Source organism: Galendromus occidentalis, unplaced genomic scaffold (assembly GCF_000255335.2).
Source record: "Galendromus occidentalis unplaced genomic scaffold, Mocc_1.1 scf7180000077533, whole genome shotgun sequence".
Taxonomy (NCBI): Eukaryota; Metazoa; Arthropoda; class Arachnida; order Mesostigmata; family Phytoseiidae; genus Galendromus; species Galendromus occidentalis.
The window spans coordinates 248,921-269,195 of NW_003805521.1; the positions used below are offsets into that span (position 1 = coordinate 248,921).

The 20,275-nt window shown below is 50.8% G+C and overlaps 3 protein-coding genes across 3 annotated transcripts; 1 reads left to right on the plus strand and 2 right to left on the minus strand.

Moving 5' to 3' along the window:
- Positions 1-2,453: 2,453 nt before the first annotated feature.
- spz6 (Spaetzle domain-containing protein 6) lies at positions 2,454-9,435 on the plus strand. Its single transcript, XM_018641442.1, is given in 11 exon segments — positions 2,454-2,600; positions 2,711-2,895; positions 5,562-5,766; positions 5,951-6,054; positions 7,072-7,186; positions 7,355-7,479; positions 7,835-7,982; positions 8,148-8,338; positions 8,445-8,641; positions 8,754-8,897; positions 9,078-9,435. Coding segments are annotated over 11 exon segments (1,716 nt in total). The 3' UTR covers positions 9,233-9,435.
- Positions 9,436-9,840: 405 nt separating this feature from the next.
- LOC100897320 (glycogen [starch] synthase, muscle) lies at positions 9,841-13,792 on the minus strand. Its single transcript, XM_003748493.2, has 6 exons — positions 12,804-13,792; positions 12,477-12,611; positions 11,934-12,111; positions 11,703-11,823; positions 10,871-10,995; positions 9,841-10,737 (listed from the first exon to the last, which is right to left on the minus strand). The coding sequence occupies exons 1-6, from the start codon at positions 13,673-13,675 to the stop codon at positions 10,150-10,152; spliced, it is 2,019 nt and encodes a 672-aa protein (XP_003748541.1). The 5' UTR covers positions 13,676-13,792; the 3' UTR covers positions 9,841-10,149.
- A 1,613-nt stretch (positions 13,793-15,405) lies between these two features.
- LOC100902569 (uncharacterized) lies at positions 15,406-18,315 on the minus strand. Its single transcript, XM_003748523.1, has 4 exons — positions 18,270-18,315; positions 16,148-16,355; positions 15,846-15,990; positions 15,406-15,699 (listed from the first exon to the last, which is right to left on the minus strand). Exons 2-4 carry the CDS (start codon positions 16,261-16,263, stop codon positions 15,406-15,408), a joined length of 555 nt encoding a protein of 184 aa, XP_003748571.1. The 5' UTR covers positions 16,264-16,355; positions 18,270-18,315.
- Between the last annotated feature and the right edge of the window lie 1,960 nt (positions 18,316-20,275).

A 20,275-nucleotide genomic window follows, 5' to 3' on the forward strand; every position in this document is an offset into this window, starting at 1 on the left:
CCGACGCTAGTGTCCAGAAGTACCGATTGTATAGTACCGACTGTTGCCCGCGACTCGGGGATAGTCGCTCCGGCTCCGTACCGTTTCCGACGAGGCTTGGTGGGAATCCGTGAGCTTTCCGTATTCCCATAGTCGTGTGGTCCCATTCTGAAGCGGAGCGTGAAAGCCGCGCTAGACACAGCGACGATTTCATTACACGCCTGATCCAAAGATCTGTGGCTCTCAACGAACGAGCGAGTGGACGAGTGAGGATGATTCCATCCCAACTAATTCGTATGATTTTGTCGAGATCTCCACGTGAAGACGATTTTCAGACGTTCCTCACCCGTTCATTGATCCTCGATCCGAAGCGCGGAGCGATAGCCTGTCGTTCGTTACGATTCGTTCCTATGCGGTGTATGATCGAACTTCGAAGATCCCTCTTCGCTCCATCGGGGACCGGTGAACGAACCGGATAGTCATGGTCACCCCAGGAACACAAAGAAACATAATTATGGCTTTGCTTACTTCTGCCGTTATTTCTCACGTCCGCCACGATTTAACACATCATCTTCATTTATTCTATGGGCATCGTTCCATCCTTCCGAATCGTCCCGTTCCGCTCCTCCGTAGTGGTAAGGATTCGAATGAGCCTCGATTCACACTTCGTTTCCCGGGGGGAGTTCCCGCCTATCAAAAATCCCAGGGTGTGAAAGTTGCTCTCACTCACTAAATTCGAATGCTGGTTCAGAAGTGGCATAAAACAGGCATGAAGACTGCTCCGAATTTCCTTAAAACCATCGATTTTCTCCTCAATCGTTTGTTGGCTTTTCCTCTAGGTGGTGTGAATTTCGTAGGAACCTATCGCATGACGACACGCGGTTTTCGCGTCCGCTGGGATATTCTGCGGAGTTGAGCAGAAGATGCCCGCCATCTCTCTCATTGAAGGGTACCGTTCAGCGAAAGAGGCTGCTGAATGGCTGATGCCAGAGCCCTCAGTGATTCTGCAGATTCGTGGTCCGTTCTCACGTTCCTGACTCGAGCTCCGGAACGAAAGATCATGAATACCTTGATATCACGCGACGCTCTTCTGATTAAAAAAAAAACAAGCCAGTGTAATTCCTCTTCACGGAAGATGTTGATTCAGTTTAACGAGTGAAACTTCAAGAAAGAGCTAATGAATCGACAAGAATTTTCGCGCTGACGGCGGCTTGAATTCTCGACAGTGAGAAACGTCATCAGATCTTCCGGCTATAGAAAGTCAGAGGAAACACAAGAACGAAAGTGATCGTAGGCGAGCGGACGGAAAAATCGCTGCTCCCGAACGGCTTTCCCATCCGCTCGGCGCCCACTTCGAACGACATCCCATCTCATTTCTGGCGACAGAATCGATTAGAATAATAGCTCCGCTGACTGAGGTTCGAATTCGAAGCTGAGTGAGTTTTTGGAACAACGGCCGACTTTCGAAATCCTATTGCGCCTGCTAGATCCGCGATTTCGTCTCGAGACTGAAGTCGTTGTCGTTTCTCGTTTTTTCGGTTAGCCGGGCGCCTCATGAAATACCGTGCCTCAGCGCGGCAAATGAATGAGGGCTTCTTGGGTGTGCTAGCGTGACAATCTCTGCAACGGACTAAAGTTAGATTGTGAATATTTGTGGAGGCGAAACCCCTGAAACCCTAGAGGACGAAAAGATTTCAATAGACCAAGTCGGGATCCGGGAGCCTGCCGACGGGATCATTCCTAAATGCGTCGGTCTCACGTACGAATTTGCGGGAAGTCTGGTTAACGTTTCCGGACAGTCAATAGGAAGGTTTATCTAATCAATGATGCTCGGCGTTCTCGCTTCATGTCGACAGCATCGAATCGAGCATTACGTTTTGCTCACCTCTGAATTCGATAGCCGCGGCTTCCTGATACCACTCTGAGCTGCGATAGCGTAGACCCATGACGTTCGATGAGGGGAAAGTGGTCGAACGTCTTTGGGCTGGGCCGACGCTGAGCAGTGATCGAGCCCTTGTGCAGAAAATTGAAACTGCGGCTCCAGGGGTTCCGGGCCCCCGTGTCTCAATCCGTGTCTCTTCTGTTCTGTCGTTTCCTTATTCTTACTGGAATCCGATCCACATCATTCCTTGTCTCCATGTCGCCCAGACGGCTCGCACGGAAAGTGTCGGTTGGATCGCCTCGGAACGCCGGAGCCATCAGATAAGAGGAAGAAACCACTGTTTCTCTTCCACGTTCTGAGCCTCGAGACAAGCTTCGGTTTGAAGTTTCCCACTTTCGTCTGTCAGAAAAACCCTCCGTCGTCCTTTTTCGGGCATGAACGGAGCGGGTTCTGTCAACCAGGGCATTCGGCCAGGAAACAAACAATGACTTATTCCAAACTTCAAGCCCCGGAATCGGAATCGCGTAACCCATCTCGGAATCCCGTTTTTTTTTCACTTAAGATCTCTTCGCGCAGGTCGTCGCGGTGCTCCATGTCCGCTGTCATCATGAAGATCTACATCGGAACAGCCGTGGTGGCTTTGTGCTTCGTGGAAATGGTCCGCAGTCAATCGTTCAGACCGATCGATGGACTTCTCACCGAACCAAACCAAGAACAAGGATATTATTCCTTCGTCAAGGTGCGCCTGATCTTTATGCCAGAAGCGAAGAATTCGCAATGTGTCACGTGTCCGGGTCCGCGGAACGGAGCGATCCATGCTTAGGGATAATCCATTGACAATTCTTTCAGGCGGAAGATTTCGAACATCCTCCAAAAGTCCGAAAGCCTCCATACCATAGAAGTACATTCCGCTGCATGGAGAGAGTTGTGGACGGCAAGCTGTCGCCGAAAGACACGCTTTGCGGCGATCTCAACAAAGGAGTCATCCCCTTGAATCCTATGGGACAGAGAGCGATCGACGATCCCTACCCATTGTGAGTCCTTTCTCCCGCTTGAAATTGATCGTTTGATCGTCAGACCAATCTTGGCCAACTCCAGAGAAGCTCATTCCGATTTTCGCCGCGAGGAACATGACCGCATTCTATAGGATCTTTGAAGAAGCTCAGCCATGCAGAGAATCATCTGTGAAGAAAATGACACCAGTTCTCGCCTGGGCGATCCCTGAGGAAACAGCATTCACTATACCCCTCATTGAAATACCGCTTGCCCTGTAAACGCGACCCACATGCAATCCGCGAAGCATTGAACACAGATATCGCAATGTCTTATCTATTGTTTGCGCGGAGTTTCCTCCCTCTGTGCTCCTGGATTCCATAGCTCCACAAACGGGTCACGAACGGATAACCTACACTCGCGATTCTCCCACGAAAAAATCTAATCGTGGACCCGTGGCGACCTGGCTCCACGCCGGGGTCGGATGCCGATCGGATGAACCCGCTCGTGAGGCTGTCCGATGCAATTACGGGAAACTCGAGGGAGAAACTTTGTCCTAATCCGGCCTCAAGATTTTCCCCATTTCACGCCGTAGTTTCCTTCAGAGAGAGGGTTCTCAGATCTCTCATTCTCATAATGCATGAATGCGTTACGTGCTGCGTGAGGTCAACTGATTGTACGTGTAGCGTCAGAGGATGCCGCTTTTTTCCGCTGCCCATACTTCGATAATTATCAAAGTGGATCGGGGAACGCTAATTATAATTAGCGTTCCCCGATCCACTCAAATCGATGTCTCCGCCATTTCATTGCGAAACCACCGGTGAAAACAGCCTGAGCTGCGAAGTCCGCCGGACAATGCCGTTGCGTTGGAACATTTTGGGAGGAAGCCCGCTCTCGGAGAGAATTCGGGGTTTGGGGGCTTCAAAACTGTCTGTCGGGAGGTATCTAGCTTGTACGCGATTCCACGTTGAATCCCTCGGGTACGTCCGGGGTGTCGGCGCGCCGAATCGCCCCTCGAATCGGATGGCTAGAGTTTGATGACGGAGATTCCTCTCGCAGAGCTGATGGAGCCCCCCACCCTCCGCCCCGCGGTCTCCTCGGTGAGTTTTTCCCAAAACATCGCCCTGGATCCTGGAAATTGAAAATCCGCTGCGGAACTCTCATAGTGATTATCGATTGGGCTACGCATTGGGCAGCTCGCATTAGCAAGGACGGATGGATGGGATTCCTTTTCTAATAAACGAAAGCTTGCCTCCCGGAAACGGGACTGGGGAAGACGCTTCGCGTGTGGTGAGCGTTGGGGCAAAGATAGGCGCTTTTCTTGATACATTTCCTGATATCCACGAAAGGACCACGGATCAAGATGGGGAGGAGAAGACTTGGAGCACGCGCAGATGCGCTAAGTGAAAAGATGCTGTGAAGTAAACGAATCCAAAGCTATGTTCCGGAATTCAGGGAAACCCCGCCCCTAGGAGAACCCAGTCCCTCTCATATAACTCATTATCCAGGCTGCGCTCTTCGTCGAGCGCAGTCCGCTTGTGCTCCCCATGTCCTGCTATCTATACTCCTACGACTCCGTTGCAGCGTTGGGAACTGGGAAACGTAGCGAGCAACAACCGCTTCGAATACTGTCGGCCTCTTCTCTATTGCATGAGTTACGGAGTACTGCTTAAGCAGACCTCACGTATTCGCAGCAATGCTGTGAAGTCCGAGAAGTCACCCCGAGCTGGGGCACCACGCAGCTTCGAATCCGCACGACGGTTTTATCCCGACGTCCATTTCGCGACACGTCTCCGTTGGATTTTCGGGTTCGTTGACCCGCGACGAGACCGCTGTGTCCGCGCTTCGACTGCCGTCTCCGATACTCCTCGTTTCCGAACGAATTGGCCTGAAATTTTCCGCGGGTCTTCTCCGCGCTGAATGCAGAGAAGTCTCTCAGATGTCTAGCCGCCCAAACTTCCAACGCATCGCTGGCAATCGCACAATCCGCCCCTCTGCCGGATGTAAGTTGAAAGCGTGCCGGACCTATTTGATTCGCGCTTTTGAGCGCTTCCACTTATCCCTCACCGACAACGGATTCTATTCGTGCTCGGCGCAGCGGCCGTCAGAGTAGAGGGTTTTGGTTGGCTTGAGGGAGATATATTCGTTCAAGGGAAGGTGAGTAATCACTCTGCCCCCTTTCAAGATGCTCGTAAGGTGGAACGTACCTGAGGCAACGTTGTGGGAGGATACCTCTCGAGCCTCGGTGTGGATGTCGAAATGTCGAGGCCTCACGTGGAATCTCCCACGCGATGATGATTATCGATCAGCGAGAGCTCACGCTCGCCGTGGTCGATTCCAGGCTTGACCTGAAACAAACCTTTGAACATCTTTGCCTGAGAAGATTCCCTCTCGTGATCCTCAAAACCTTCAACGCGGCCCATATTGTCGAATAGACAGCTCAGAGACGTTGGGAACTCTCGGAGCGAGCTCTGATTGTAACGGGAAGGAGCGAAGTCGTTCGTCGCTAGAAATTCGGATTTCAGCGACTCGAAGATTCCCACCATCTCAGAGTCTCATGATTCAGTCCTCGAACAGGAGCGATTTTTTCCGTTAGAGGATCTCTGTGCGAACGGTATCATCTATGAGCTTTTTCTTTTTCCGAGGTGTGATCTGAGACTTCCATCAAAAGATGATTAGATAAGAGACCTTGTGATAATAATTTCAGTGATTTAATCAAGAACAAAACCTTGGAGTATCTATCCCGGTCGCTACCGTTCCTGAAAGAGCAGCAGAACCTCCCCAAAGTCGCCAGATTCAGCGGCCCGGTCCAGGTTCAAGCCAGTTCGCCGATGGGTCCAGTCTATCGTTTCCGTCGGTCCATCTCAGATGAGGTTCTGAACACTTCTACCATTCGAGTGAATAACCACGGGGTAAGTAAATTTGGAGGGATTCGGTCGCGGCGCCCTCCGAAGGCACGGCGAGCCATCACGCGGACTCTCGAGATATCAGTCGAATGAGCGCTCGATCAAAGCTGCATACGAGTCCGATGAGATAATTAGAACAATAATTCATTTGGAGCAATGGTTCTCACCAAATTTTTTTTCTTGCGATCAGACTCATGACTCGAAGAACGACGCCCGACAGCAACTTTCGAGAGAAGCGATTCATCGGGTCGTAAACGCCACCCTGAACGGCCTCTGCCAAAGCGCTCATGGAACGTAAGATCTCGTGCCGGAAAACCATAAATAAGGACTATTCCCTCCCACCCAGGATAGCGATACCATATCTCTCAGGACTGCATCACCCCTGACTGACAGAGACGGTCAGAGCCGAGCAAATAGACGACTTAGACCGACGTCTCATGCCGCGATCATTGTGCAGGACCGCACGTTCTGAATGCGATAGGAGCGAGCCTCATGGACGCATGGAATGAGGATTCGGCACAAAGAGATGAAGTCACACTTTGATAAAAAGCTCCCAAGAAAATTGGGTCTGGCAAGGAGAGTGGGAGAAAACAGCTGTTTCCCGAAAGCTGTGAGGGAGTCCGAAAGAGAGCAAATTTTCCATACAGATGCGTCTCCCATTTTCTCAGTGGCCCGTCCGCTCAGCTAGCCGAGTGGTCCGTTTGATGTCTTAGCCCAGGCGTCCGCAATTTGAATGCTTTGAGAAAGCCAGGCTGGCCAGACTGACTGACTGTCTGTCTGGCCAGCTCGCCCGCCCGCCTGCTCGCTCGCACCCACAGGCTTACAACTTCCGTCTCAGTCAGAAGATGACAATGGTCGTGCTAGAAGCGTGTCACTGCTTCTTACAGGGGGCGTCCAACGAGGCCATCGTAGCCACCGCCTAGCACACAGATTCGCGCGTTCAATAGTTAAATATGTCTTCCTTTCTTTCTCTCTCTCTCCCGATCCGCTCCCTTGTTTAATCGATGCTGCCCTAAGCGCTGTATTCGGCGACATCCGCATTTTCTCTCCCTTCGCATCCGTAAGAATCAACGAGTTCCATGATGGGAGCGATATGTACCTGCAGTCGATAATCTTTCCGGGGCGTCGTGCAATCAGCATCATAGGACTCCGTAATACGGGAAGTTGGGCTCGTACCCCCTGAACTCCATGACGGATCAGAAAGAACAGGATACGTAATCTTGAGAATCGAAGGGATGGCGAAATCGGAACAAAATCGATCCCATACACACAATGCATCGGCCTACAGGATTTTTCCTTCTTCGCGAGCAGGTTGTGCACCGTCATGAATCAACTCCAGCGACAACGGACAGGATCTTCAGCCATGATGTTGAATGCGCTTTCTGGCCTACTGAATCTCGCCAAGGGACCTCAAATTGCAAACAAGGTATGCAGATGCTTATGCTCGGGGTATTCCGTTACTGACTCGCTTTTGCTCTTGTTCCGCCCTGGCGCACATTGCATCGGGATGCATTACGTGTAGACGAAGCGGAAGCAACACTACTTGTCACCGTAATCTGAAAGAAGGAACTTTTGTTACTCTCCGCCCGCGAAGGTACAAACCGAATCTGGAGGAAGTCCATCAACGACGACGAATCTTTTGAATGTTTTGAGCTACGCAGGGGAATTGCTTAACGCTGTGAACCAGGACACGACCACACCGGCGCCGGTCGTAACCAGGTGAGAAAACTGCAGGCACCGTCAAGCGCACAGATAACCGCCAGCCGACACCGTCTTACGTCGCTTTCCCGGGGGCATCTTCCGTTCAGCTGAAGCCGTTCCTGGTTTTCAAGCCCGAGCTTGAAGCCTATTATCGGTGACGTCGACCGGGAATGAATCCGTCGGCAGATTTTCACTGTGGTTTCCTCCCGAAACCCATATCCCTTGCTCGATTTTTCTGAAAAGCCAGCAGAGCTTCGAGCGGAAAACTGTTTATTCTCCTCTTGCCAATCGTGGCTATAGACCATACTCATTCACAGGAGAAATGAGCTTCACACACCTACGGTGTCCTCTTTCACTGAGAATCCATCCCCAGGTCACCTCTGAGTCAAGTCCTATCGGCGTTAACAGGAGCGAACGGGAATAGCGTCACGAATCCGTCACCGATCGTTCAAGTTTTGGATCTTATGACGTCGGAGTCATCCCCGGTCAAGTTACTGGCCAACATGTATTCGAACAGGTGAGTGCTCATTTCCCAGTCGTGGCCCCGCATAGCCATGAGCAGCGTCACGACACGGTTTCCATCGATTGGGAATACTCAGGTTGGGGACCTTGGAGGACTCGTATAATGATTCCATCGCGTCTTCCACAGCAACCGCTTCAAAAAACAATCCGAAGAATCGGTGGAGAAGGTTTACAAGGGCGACAAATATGAACAATCTTCGAGGAGCGGTTCGAACCTCCCACCAACGCCCTGTCCTTCAATGGAAGAATATGTCACCCCAGTTTACGCTAGGAACTATCAAGGCGTATGGAAATACGTTGTGCAAATACCTCAAGAGGGCTATTTGACACAGACAATCCAGCAGACGACTTGCATGTGAGTTGGCGACCGATTCCGAAATCCACGATCCGACTTGGCGCTCGAAGCAAAATCTGGCGAGCGAGCACCGATACTCTGCCGCTCTCACGCTGATACTATTCAGGTCTCAAACGTGCGACTTCGTGGACAACGGCTTGTGCCATGAGAGTCCGCGATGGGTTTCTCTCCTTGTGGCCGAAATCTTCTACCCCGACGCTGTCGTCCCCCACTCGAAGAGTGTGCCCAGACCTCCGCCGCATCTCCCTCCGCACCATCCGTCATTCGTTCCATCCAAAAGACCGAACTCTGTCTATGAGAAATGTACGGGAATGCAGATAATCTACTTCGCTTGTAGCCCCGGCTCGAAAGATCCGAGCTTCAACATTCTTCATCGAATCGGTTGATATGTGTTTAATAATAAATCCCTTGACAGCTCTCTCAGGGCCCCAGCCGTCACCGAGCAAGCACTATCCGGTCTACCAGAGACCCATCGAGAGGCCGCAAGCTCCACCCCCACCTGTGGAGGATTTCCATAATTTCCAACAGTATCTTCAACGGCGAGTAGCAGACAGTAATGGTTTCCACTTCCGCAGAAGTAAACGGGCAGCCTCCGAGGATGACGAGGTAGGTCTTGGGTTGTCCCTCGGATGGCAGAGTCTAGAGAAATTGTGTGAAATCTCGATGTGATGTCACTCCGAAGAGTTTCGATTCGGCTTCCTCCATAACGGTCGCAACAATCCGTTTCAGGAGAAACCAGCACAGAAGAAGAAACAGAAGTGCGACGGATATGATCGCGTGGGATGTTTCGTCGTCCGTATGTACTATGATTGGTTCCTGGTGAATGGTTCGTGCAAGTGCTGGAAACCCTCAGGAAAAACTCAAGCGAAACACTTATTCGGTGGCAAGAGATGAGCGGCTCTTCGATCTCGTCTCGAGTCCCAAAAGGCTGATAGTATTGTAGCAAAAATTCTGTGGAGACTGAAAGGAACTCCATGTGCCGGTCGGAGACAGATCTATGTATTCTAGATACTTCTCTCGGCCGCGACACTCGGCGGAACGAGAGGGCTAGGAGTAGTGAACTCGGAGAGTCCATCGACTCCCAGGTACAGGTGTCGTCCGCTGGCCCCTAACGAGCCGCGGAGAATCGAATCTCAGGCTGTAAATAGTTTGTTCAGAAAAGTCTATATCATAATGATCTACCTCGAATCTGCAAACTCTTATTCTTCGTCTCTTCACCGATATTCACGGAGGGAGGGGATCTACGCAGAGCTTCTTTCGTTTCTGTCGGATAGCGTATTCATCTCTACTGAGGTCATTCATATTCTCATGGTGAAGCCTATTTAATTATTTAATAAACGAGCCAACTCGCGAAGGTGACGGAAGCGCTATCCCTGATATCATGTGAAGATATGAGCTATAGTTCACGATCTACCCTATCGTTTCTCTAGTTCGTGATATTCTTGAGTGGGCGATCCCTCGAACTCTGCTTCGATAGGGAAAAAAAGAGATCTGAGTGAGCGAAATTGAAAAACTTTTAGTCAAGATAACAGCGCTTCTCTTGCATTCTTCAGAGAACTGCTCGTTCCTGATCTCATCGAGCAAGGATGAGAATTCGGAACATTCTTCTCGTTCAAATGAATCAATGTCGTCCACGGGCTCTTGGCATATGCCTGTATATTATGAGTTCGACGTGTATCCTAAAACCATAAAAGTTCTCCAATTCACGACGTCGATCCTGATTACCTCCCTGTCATTCTCCACGGACTCTCGACACGGGGCAGAGCGTCGAACTTCGAGTAGACGAGTGGGACTCCAGATGACGGAATGCTTCAAGCTCCTTCCTCCCTGTTGCTGCCGGGTTCGTCTTCGTCACTATCGTACACGCTACCTCTACGCGACGTTGACGGAGACGGAGGTTCCGAATAAGGTCTCGGATATTTGATTTGCATCTTGTGCATCTCGAGCTGGGCATCGAGCTCGGGATGAAGTTTGCGTAGAGCTTCTCGTCGAGCTTGCGTATAGTACTGTGCGAGGTTCTTCCAGTCAAGCAGATCACTGAGACGTTCCGTTCGGTTTCTCTGTATAATCCGCTGTCGCCGGCTCAGATTGCAGAATTCGAACATGAACTGGGCCAGCTGCTCGACGCTATCTTCGACGCCTTTGAATTTTCTCTCTACAATGTAGATTCCGTACGACATCGGGTCCACCACGTACTCTTGGATGAAACAGCCGAAACCGGACAGGTTGGTGGTGACGCTCGGGATGCCCATGAGCGTGCACTCTGCCGGCGTGTAGCCCCAGGGCTCATAGTACGACGGGAAGACGCCCAAGTGACAGCCTCGCACGAATTCTTCATAGTCCATGGGGAGGAGCGGCGACGTCGACGAAAGGAACTCGGGGTGGAACACAACCTTCACCTGGAATTCGGCCGTGGTCAGATGCTTGACGGTCGATACGTATCACTCATGCGAAGAGTTCCATGAGAGCGTAGCAGTCCCTATTTTCCTTCGCCGGGGCAGATTCGGTCAGAGGACTCAAATAGTTCGGAACCTTATCGTGTCTGTTGTTGAAGAGCTGACACCTCCTGAAGGCGGACAGGACGGGATCGGTTGAATCTTCGGTCATGTTGTGAGTGCAAATCGGGGGTAGAGAGGACTTCTGAGTCGAATAAATTCCTAGAATCGAAAAGCGATAGGGTTTAATGCGATTCGCTAGCTCGTCGGCGCTCCGCAATACCTCAAATCTTATAGAATATCGTTTTTCATCCAGATTCGCCGCATCGATGGAAGCGAAGCCGATCGCTTCGTGACCACGTGTTCGAATGGCAGAGCATTGTTAGCTCATGAATGCGGTCTAGGCACACGGAATAATCTAAACAAGATTAAACAAGAGTATCCCGATTAGATCATTCTATCTTTATGAGGAGGCGACGGTTTTGGTGAGCCTGAGATAAAGGTCGGCTCATTTTGTTTTTCTTTTCATTTCGGCTTCTCCGGTGAACGCCTGTCAAGCGTATCTGCTAGATATTGGTGGCATTGTGAGCAATTCTGGGGTCAAGGTCGAGAGCGTGATTTGATCCCGGCTCTGGAAACGAGGTGATTCAAAAAGGTTATTCGTTCAATCAGTTCCCGAGAGAGCAGCCCTCGAGAGACTTGTTTGCTGTCCTCCCGCGGGGTAGATCCAATATCGATGACAGCCCAGAGGCCAGTGCGCGTTGACAGCAAGTTTGGCCGAGGAAGATGACGGAACCGAAAACTCATTTCGAGAGCGCGACGCACGTGCATACTCGGCTCCTAAATGCTCACTTAGCACAGGGAACCTCGGATGGAGAAACCTATATACCGGGTTGGAGAATCGATAGTTTTCCGTCGACTTGGCTCACCTCGTTTGAGCATGACAATATCTTCTGGAGTAAGCAGCTTACTCGCATCTGGCAACTGACCACTGAGAGCGGTCTCGAAGAGCCGTTCCCCGATTCGCTTCTGGATTTCATCACATGTGTCCTGAGTATACAGGAGCTCATTAGATTATCCGACGATTACACCTTACGCTGCTTCGTGAACGAGGAGGCAAAAAGCCGCAGAATGCCTGTGTTCTCGAGGTTGGAACTTGCCTTCAGTTGTTTGCAGATTGCTTGACCCCTCAGAGACTCTACATTGAAGTTGCTGGTTTTTGCGGGGAATATGATGAATGCTACCACTGTATTAGCGCATCCCGAGGTTTTCATGCGATGATTGAGCCTCGCTAGCGATTCGATGAAAAGATCAGCGCCCTTATTCCCGAATTCGTATCTGTCTCGATGGAGGAATGGAATCCCATAAGCGGAGTCCGACTCATGGAAATGACATTATGATGTCCAGCTAATTTCACAGCGTCGATGGTCGGGACAATAATCATCAGGGTCAAGCCCCTGATTGCTCAGATGTCAAAGATACGTGAGGATCAATCTTGAGTGATTCTCTCGCTAAGTTCGCGGAGCAATCGGAATGCCCCCGATCCCCTTTGCCGGGGGCGGAGCTCACGGGATTGATTGGCCTCGAGCCACAAGGGGAACTCTTGTTTGATAAACTACTTATCGACTCCAAGGTCAGCTGTTCGCTGGACTCGCTCCACTGACACCTGAATGTGCGCCAGGGAACCCAAGAATTTCTCTCACCTCCCAGCGATGAAGAAATACAGGGTTTTGTCTAAATCGAAGTCATAGTGTCCATGGAAGTGGCCTCGAACGAAATTGTGGATTTTCTCTTTTGCCATGGCATGCTTGTTCTGGAAATCATGGTGGGCTTCGTACCTGGAGATCGAATCACTCGATAGCGTCAAGATGTTGATCTAGAATCTACAAGATATTATTCCCTTATTATTGGGCGATCTCAGCTGAGTGATTGATTCTATGGAGCCACACGCCCCAGGCTGAGAGGACACAGCGAATCGTAGGGCTGTCTCGAGGCATGAAGGGGGGGGCGCAGACCAGATGACAGATTACCTCTTAACGTTAAGTCCATTAGGTGTTATGACTTCGGCCTTCCTTCTGAGTAAGAACTGAGCTTCGAGAGCCGTGATGTCGGAAACTGTTGTGAAGATGTGCGCTGTATGCGTGGCGGCGCGCTCGATACAGTACCGGTGGTAGATGCCGCGGTTTCCAGCTTCTCGATCGAGATCGAAATCGGCTAGATTATTGTAAAAATCCACGCTTCCAGCGCATAAGTATCGACCCAGCAGGGTCGCATGAGTGGTGAACACGGTGGCGACGTCCAACTGTTTGAGACGGCACTGCACTAGTCCGATGCCTGTCATCCACTCGTGGAAATGCGCGACAATGTAGGGAGGCCCGGCGTCTCTGGCCGCTTTCACGAATTCCTCCAGGAACCATGAGGTAACGTAACCGAACAGAATGGCATCGTTCGACTCCGAGTCGACTTCGGGGAGACCGATACCGGACTTTTTGAAAGTATCCGCTCGCCAGTCGTTCAGACGAGAAGCCACCGTACCGAGGTCGATCAGCAACAGTTGCGGATAGCCGTCGATCAGCCACCTGCCGTAAACGTATCCGATATCGTTTTCCTTGAATGATTCGAGTGCTTTGGCGAACGGACCTTTGGGCTCTAGGATTTCCACCTCCGTTTTCACTGCGTTGTGGTTCAGGGGTCCTATGAGACAGTACTGGTCACCGAGCTCCATCACTGAGGCCTCAGCCTTGGTTTTTATCACGGTGTAGATGCCTCCGACTTTGTTGGCCGCTTCCCAGCATACTTCAAATACCCAACTGTTTTGTTCTTTGGCCGCGGCTCCCCCGTCGTATATCGGACCGGAGAAACCTCCATCTTCAGCGTAAAGGCGGCGTGCCACACGAGACATCGTGACGGTCGACACTTTGTGGTGCCACTACAGAGCTAACAGTGTGAGATACGATTTGCTGAACGGAGGCGAGGAGTTCCCGATAGCGTCAAAGATCCTTCCTTAGAGGACACACGCGGACAGCACCAAATGCGCCTCTAAGAGAGGGGGAACGACGCTACAATAACGACGGCAACACATCTAAATTGGAGACTCTCTAAGATTCGTGCACCCTTATGCGTGCACCTCGCCTCTCGATCGTAAACACCGGTGCTCCTCTAAATTATCACCGAATCCCAGGCAGCTTTCGATTAGAAAAAAATCAACACTCCAGAAATAAGGTACACGAGTTTTTTTTATAGTGTCCACGATCATTGATTTACACGGTCGAATACTTCTGTCCCGGTATGAACGTCGTACATTAACTTCATGTCAACACGTATGAATTGCCCTCGATGCGAGAAGCACAGCTCTGCGATTCGAGGATTGGATAAGTTACGGATTTATCAACGGTGAAGATCGTTTTTCCGCTCTCACTTGCGGCTCGTCATCCCGCTCCGTCAGGAACCAAAGGGGGCTGCTGCCTCTCGCTCCGGCCCTGAAAAGAACTCGTCGTCTGACCCCTGAGATCCGCCCCATCGGATATCAAGCCACGGGTCGAAAAACGGGCTCCGGACGATCCTCCCCGCATTCCGCCACGGTGCATTCTCGGCCCTCAGACGACGGAAGGGAATGTCTGAGCGAAGGGAAAAATCGGGAAAAACTCGTACGAAAGGGGAGTAGTCGGCAATTTCCCGTAGAATTAGATCCCCAGGATTTCCGCGAACAGACGGTCGTGGAGCACGGGCCGATGAGCCAGTACGGCTCGCGAGTCTCAGTCATTGGTGACATAGGCAGCGGTAAACAACCAGAATAATATCGCACATTTCCTCAGAGCCGTACCGATTCCATGTATAAATATTGGAGTTTATGTATCGTATTTACTTATGCAGATATTTATATGTGAACCGTCTACGAACAAGAGTCAACGTCGTCTCGGGTGGATTACAAGAGATTCGAGCTCCTATAGACGCGAAACGGCTGCCCATGGTTTCGGAGGTTGATTCCCATCACTACACTTTCACGAATCACAACAACGTCTTCCTCATGCCTGGGAGTTCAATCCTCCGGAGATCTTCAAGCTCCGCGACGGGATCAGGATTCGCATGAACACTGAGCTTGCTCCTCTGCTACGATTCCGGAAAGACTCGGAATCCTCGGCAGAAAACCGAGCGGTCCATTCATCTCCGGTGGAATTGTTCGGATCGAGACTATTCAATCTCGATGCCTCCATCGGAGTACAATAAATATTTGAATTAATTTAATAAATGTAGGCTCATATAGGCTGACGTCTGGTCAACGAATCCAGAGAAATGGGCACCGGTGTGACGATCCGAATGCTCCACAGGGACTCGACGGTCGCTCAGAGATAATCGCAAAGTTTGTCCGGAACGATGTCGACCCCAGAACTAATCCTCCCCCTATCCGTCAACAACACAATCACTCTTCGAGGTCGTCCCTTCGAGAGATATCGGGAGAAAAACCACACGATTTCGAGGCGTTCAGCTCCCGATAATATGTCTACGCTCGCTTCGAGCTCTGATGAGTTGGTCCAATTTTTTCCGTCCGGAAAAAAACATTCAGGTCATTTCGATCTACGACAACGACGATCGGATGTTGATCAGACGCCTTCAAACTAAAGTCTCCAACAACTAGTTGGCGGTCAATTGTAAATTACTGATTTTACTCGAAACGGAATCAACTATTTTGTCGACCGTACGTATCTCATCCAGAGGGCACAGAGCGATGTTGTCCAAACTCTTCGAACGGACAAGTGGACCGCCGTTGACTCCGAAAGCATGAGGGTTGTTCTTCACAGGAGATGGGGGATTAGACTTGTTTTGTGGGAGCTGAGGTAGTTGCAGAGTTCCTATGTTGGGCGATTGCACGCAAAGTGCCGTGACTCTGTGCGGATGAGCCATAGACGGTCGAGGCTGCTCGTATGGCTGGAATCGAAAGGAAGGAGCAATTGAGCATTTATGTCGTATGGTGTAGAGGTCAACCCTAACGGCCTCGCCAGGCGCGTACGGGAGTGGAGTCGATCGAATCTGTCACCCCCAGTCCGCTCCTGAATTTCTCTGCTCAGACCTACCATGAATAAATGCCGATTCCTCGAGAAGGAGGCTGATCTGCTCGGTTGACACAAGTTCGGGAAAGCTTTCCGGATACTAATCAAAGGTACAGTTTTATCCTGAAAACATTTGTAGCGTCTTGCTCCACCCACGTGCAAGCTCAGCCTGGAATGAGGAAATTATGTTCGCACTCGAAGTCTCAGAAAAATCAGGATCCGGCAGTACTTATTCTCAAACGAAGATCAGATTGAAACCACCCATCGGAAGTTCCCCATGGATTGTTCAGAAAGTTCAATCGTTTTTCCGTGTCGATGTCGCTTACCTGTGGGTCCGGTTTTCATTATTCATGTTTCTGCGTGTTTCAAGGAGTAATTCACGGCGAGCTTCGGAGACGGCCGCGAGTACTCTCAACTCTGCTAACGCTGTATCAAGATCCATCCTTTGTCCACCCAACACAGAAAAACAATACGACCTCGGAGGTCGAAGCAACTAGTTGAGCTCGATGTTCAGGTATCTGGTGATGGCAGCATCTGGGAGGAGAGGAGATTCCGAGTGAGATATCGAGAGAAGCTCAGAATGTTGGAGGATAGCCTTGTCGAGGCGCGACCACTCGCCCGAGGACGCCAGAATTCGGCGGTGAGCCGATCTTGATACCGAAAATGATACGGAATTTTCCGATTAGCTCCGGATTCCCGCGGATACTTGAATACTCTGATAGGAGGGCATGCCCGTCTGTCCGCCCCGTCCACCAATAGAGAATTGAGTTCAGTCACTCGTTCTGGTTCAGAATGTTTGACTGATCAAGCGAGCACCGCGGGCATACCAGATACTCACACTAACGAGCCGCGAGAGGACTTCTGCAATCCTCGTCACCCAGATTACCTGAATTTTTCAGCCGTTTTTCTCTGAACCCTCAAACGTGCCTTCGTTTCACAGACTGCCATTCAATTGGAACATTCACAGTGTATTTCTCGGCATAACCGCTGGGCCTTCAACGAGACCGAGAATACACCGCCGAAGTATTTTCGGGGCATCACATGTCTATTCTTGAGTCCGTGGAGAGACGCATTGATCGCTACCAGGAGAGGGCGGCATTTCGTGGACCACGAGGGTCGCTGCAATCTCGAAGATTTCAATTCCGAGGCGCAACAATCAAGCCAGGATCGAAGGTTCCCGTAATAGATCTCGGAATCAACGCAATATATCTAGTCTAGTGCATAGAGCCCAAAATTTTCCGGCAGGAGAGATTGTGAGAATCCAAGATCGTGACCGCTTCGATGCTAAGCATCGGAGACTCACGCAACTCCGAAAGATGACCGAATCGGAGTCGTTCGGTGGAAAGCCCCGCCTGGAAGGCATTCGTCGGCAGATACGATAAAGCCTCTCCGAGGATATCCTCCGACTCGCAATCATCGAAAGCTCGCCTCGCTTCCTATGGCTCGGTCGAAGAAGCCTGTGCGAGCTCCGGCAGAGCTTCTCGACGAGCTTTACGGGGAATCCCTCGACAACGGTACGGATCGAAGCGGTTGCATACAGGCGCGTCTCATCTCTCCAAAGAAGCTCTCCAAGGGAGCTTCACGCATAGCACGAAGCAGTCGATGTTTTACAGGAGGCGGTGGTATGTCAGAGATTCGAGAAATACATAAACACGAGATTCCTCGTAACTCACAAAGACTGAGACGCCTCATCGCAAACGTGAGCCTTTTCCTGAAACAGTTCCGAAGTCTCTGCGACGATAGTCTTGCCGGATGTACCTCGGAATTCATTCCTGGTAACTACTACACGACACGTAAGACAGTCGATCACAATGTTAATGAACCTCTAGCGTCTACCAGGGATGGACCTCATAAGACGCAAGAAGCCCGACACCTTCCTCGCTCAGAAACTCACTCTGTTGGCCGCAGTGAAGCGATCGCATGGGAAACCTAAACAGTCGAGTCTGATCGGAGGGTCTTCCGATCAACGACGAATATGGTACAGCAACACACCATCTGAGTTGGTATCACGATCCATCTCATGAAATATGGTGATCCATGTGGGCATCTGTTGCTGGAGATTTCCCCTTCTGTGGCTCAGAGCAAGCTACGATTGGAAGCCATCCAAGGCTGGCTGTTTTTCGTCAACAGAAAATCCAAGCTGCGGAGCTGAAGTTTCCACTGTTTCCAATGAGCGTTTCCACAGCGGGAAGCCCAAGCGAGCTGCATGAGCACCCGAGCATGTTACGTACACTCCTGGGGAACTTCCAGTAGCATCCCACAAAGTCGTAGCGAAGACCAATGCGTCATATTATCAGAAGTTCTCTCCTCCCTGCCGTGACCACCTCCCAGTGTATTTCACGGCACTCCCTGCGAGCAGGACGGTCCATCCTAGCGAAGGAACCCCGCACGGGCTGGAAGACGGAATCGCAATCCCATATCTAACGAGAGTCTGGAGTCAATATTCACCTTAACGTGGCCGCAGCAAAGAGAAATTCCTCCGCGAACTCTGTGTCGAATAGGCTGTTACGAGTACTTCGCTCAAGTTCCGCTCGAGTGTTGTGGCGCCCCTGTCGCCTAGAGCGTGGCGGGAACGAGACACATCTCCCATTCGGGCAAGAATTTTTCCCCTGGCGCGGACTCCACTCGAATCTGTTGGCTTCCTTGGGGCTCTGTCTTCACCTAGAATTTTTCCGTGCCATCGATTTATTTCCCTGGTAATATTTTTTCTGCCTGAATCTAGGCAGACGATAACACGCCCTTGGGCAGAATGAGTCAGAAATCGTGACGAGTCCCGAAACCCGCTATATATGTCGATGTGCTCCACCGGGATTCCAATCGGAAGTATGAAACAGGGTAATTACTCGACGCAAACTCAGTGATGAAGGATTGCACTGATCCGAATCATCGAGCAGCGTTGCTCCACCAACCGTTTCCGGTCTCCCCTGCCATATTGGAAGCTCAGTCGCTCCCGCTCTGATGTTGCTGCCAGGAATCAGATAATCTAGGATTGTAAGGGATGGGAGAAATTTGTCCAGTCTCTATAGGAGAGTAGAGACAAACGGATTGCCCTGATCGACGAGGGAATCGATTCGATCTCTTGAGTGGTCATCATGATGATACTGTATATTCTGTCTCTTTTCTCCACGGTCACCACGGGCTTCAACAGGAAGTAAGATATCCCGAGAAACGGGAAATACCATCCGCTCCCACGATGCCAGATTTAGGACGAGGAGAAGGAGCTGTATGGAGAAGGAGGTTTCGGGATGTCCCGTGAAAAAAATATCGATAAGCTCTCCCTGACACTAAGCTCGGGTACGGACTTCTGCCTTCAGCCTGTTCTGTCGGATCTCGAACAGAGATCCCGATATGATCCCGTTGGACTACCTGTTGGGTTAAAGCGTCGCTTATGAGACACGATGTCGGATCCCATGTCTCGCAGCAGGTATCTGTCCCATGAGTTCTCTTCCCTACTCTCATTTCAGGCTTCCCTTCCGGAAACTAACGGGATAGATAACATAGATAACGTTCTGCAAAAACACGAATTCGAGAACTGCTCTCGATCCGCGCGAATCCTCGAGATTAAGATGCCAACTGGGCTCATCAGTCATCAGGAATTAGCAATTGGCTCCAGCCTACAAGCTTCCGGCTAAGTCCTTCGTCGAGGGAATCAAGGAGATCTAGGCATCAAACATGATTCACCAGATTACATGAGGTTCGGCAGCCTCGCCCCGCAGGCCTGTTCGGATCGGACAGTACATGGGCGGGCAGATCAAGGGGACACGAGCGAAGTCACGTCCGCCCTGGCCATCGCTCGCACACTCTTCGTCGAATTGAATGTGGGAGAGAGCAACTCTTTCTACGACGACACCCTTACATTCGTCTCTGTCTCTACCAAGTCGCCCTCGGGATCTCGAAGAGGCTCTTGCGTCCACTGTCCGCTTTTCTCAAACGGAGCGGACCGCCGCTCTTTTTAATCCCAAATTCGTTAGCGGTGCGATCGGGAGAAATCATGAAATGTATCTTGATGAATATATATGTACCTTGTACCTTTGTGAAACAAAAAGGATTCGAGAGGTCTCCGAGTCACCGTCCAGACTGTGTATCAGCCCTCGATGATACAGCTCTCTGCGTGCGACTTATTGCCCGTCGGTACCCTCTCATCGCGGCTCGGGAATAGTGATATCTAACTTTACCCTTCTCTAATATTCTGCAGCAACGTGACACGACAAATAAATCCCGGGATTCAGATTGTGCGGCGACGAGACCTGAAATTTGAAACTCCCGCGCTCTGCAGCTGAGTGGATCGAACACGAGAAACACGGCAAGCGCACACAGGGTCGGCCGGTTTCGTTTTCTGTCGAATTTCGAAAAGCGGTCTATTTGTACACAGAACGTAGAATCTGCGCTCCCATCAGCTGGGAGACCGGGCATTTCGTTTGATATCCCTATTATAATATGCAGTGCCATCAGCC

Excerpts from the sequence above, each read along its gene's own strand:
- LOC100897320 (XM_003748493.2), bottom strand. The coding sequence starts at position 13,675 with ATGTCTCGTGTGGCACGCCGCCTTTACGCTGAAGATGGAGGTTTCTCC. Across the intron at positions 12,112-12,476 it reads TATTTCTTCATCGCTGGGAG|ATACGAATTCGGGAATAAGG; the intron begins GTGAGAGAAATT and ends CCATCGAGACAG. Across the intron at positions 10,738-10,870 it reads TCAACAACAGACACGATAAG|GTGAAGGTTGTGTTCCACCC; the intron begins GTTCCGAACTAT and ends GCCGAATTCCAG.
- LOC100902569 (XM_003748523.1), bottom strand. The coding sequence starts at position 16,263 with ATGGATCTTGATACAGCGTTAGCAGAGTTGAGAGTACTCGCGGCCGTC. Across the intron at positions 15,991-16,147 it reads AATGAAAACCGGACCCACAG|GCTGAGCTTGCACGTGGGTG; the intron begins GTAAGCGACATC and ends TCCTCATTCCAG. Across the intron at positions 15,700-15,845 it reads GGAATCGGCATTTATTCATG|CCATACGAGCAGCCTCGACC; the intron begins GTAGGTCTGAGC and ends TTTCGATTCCAG.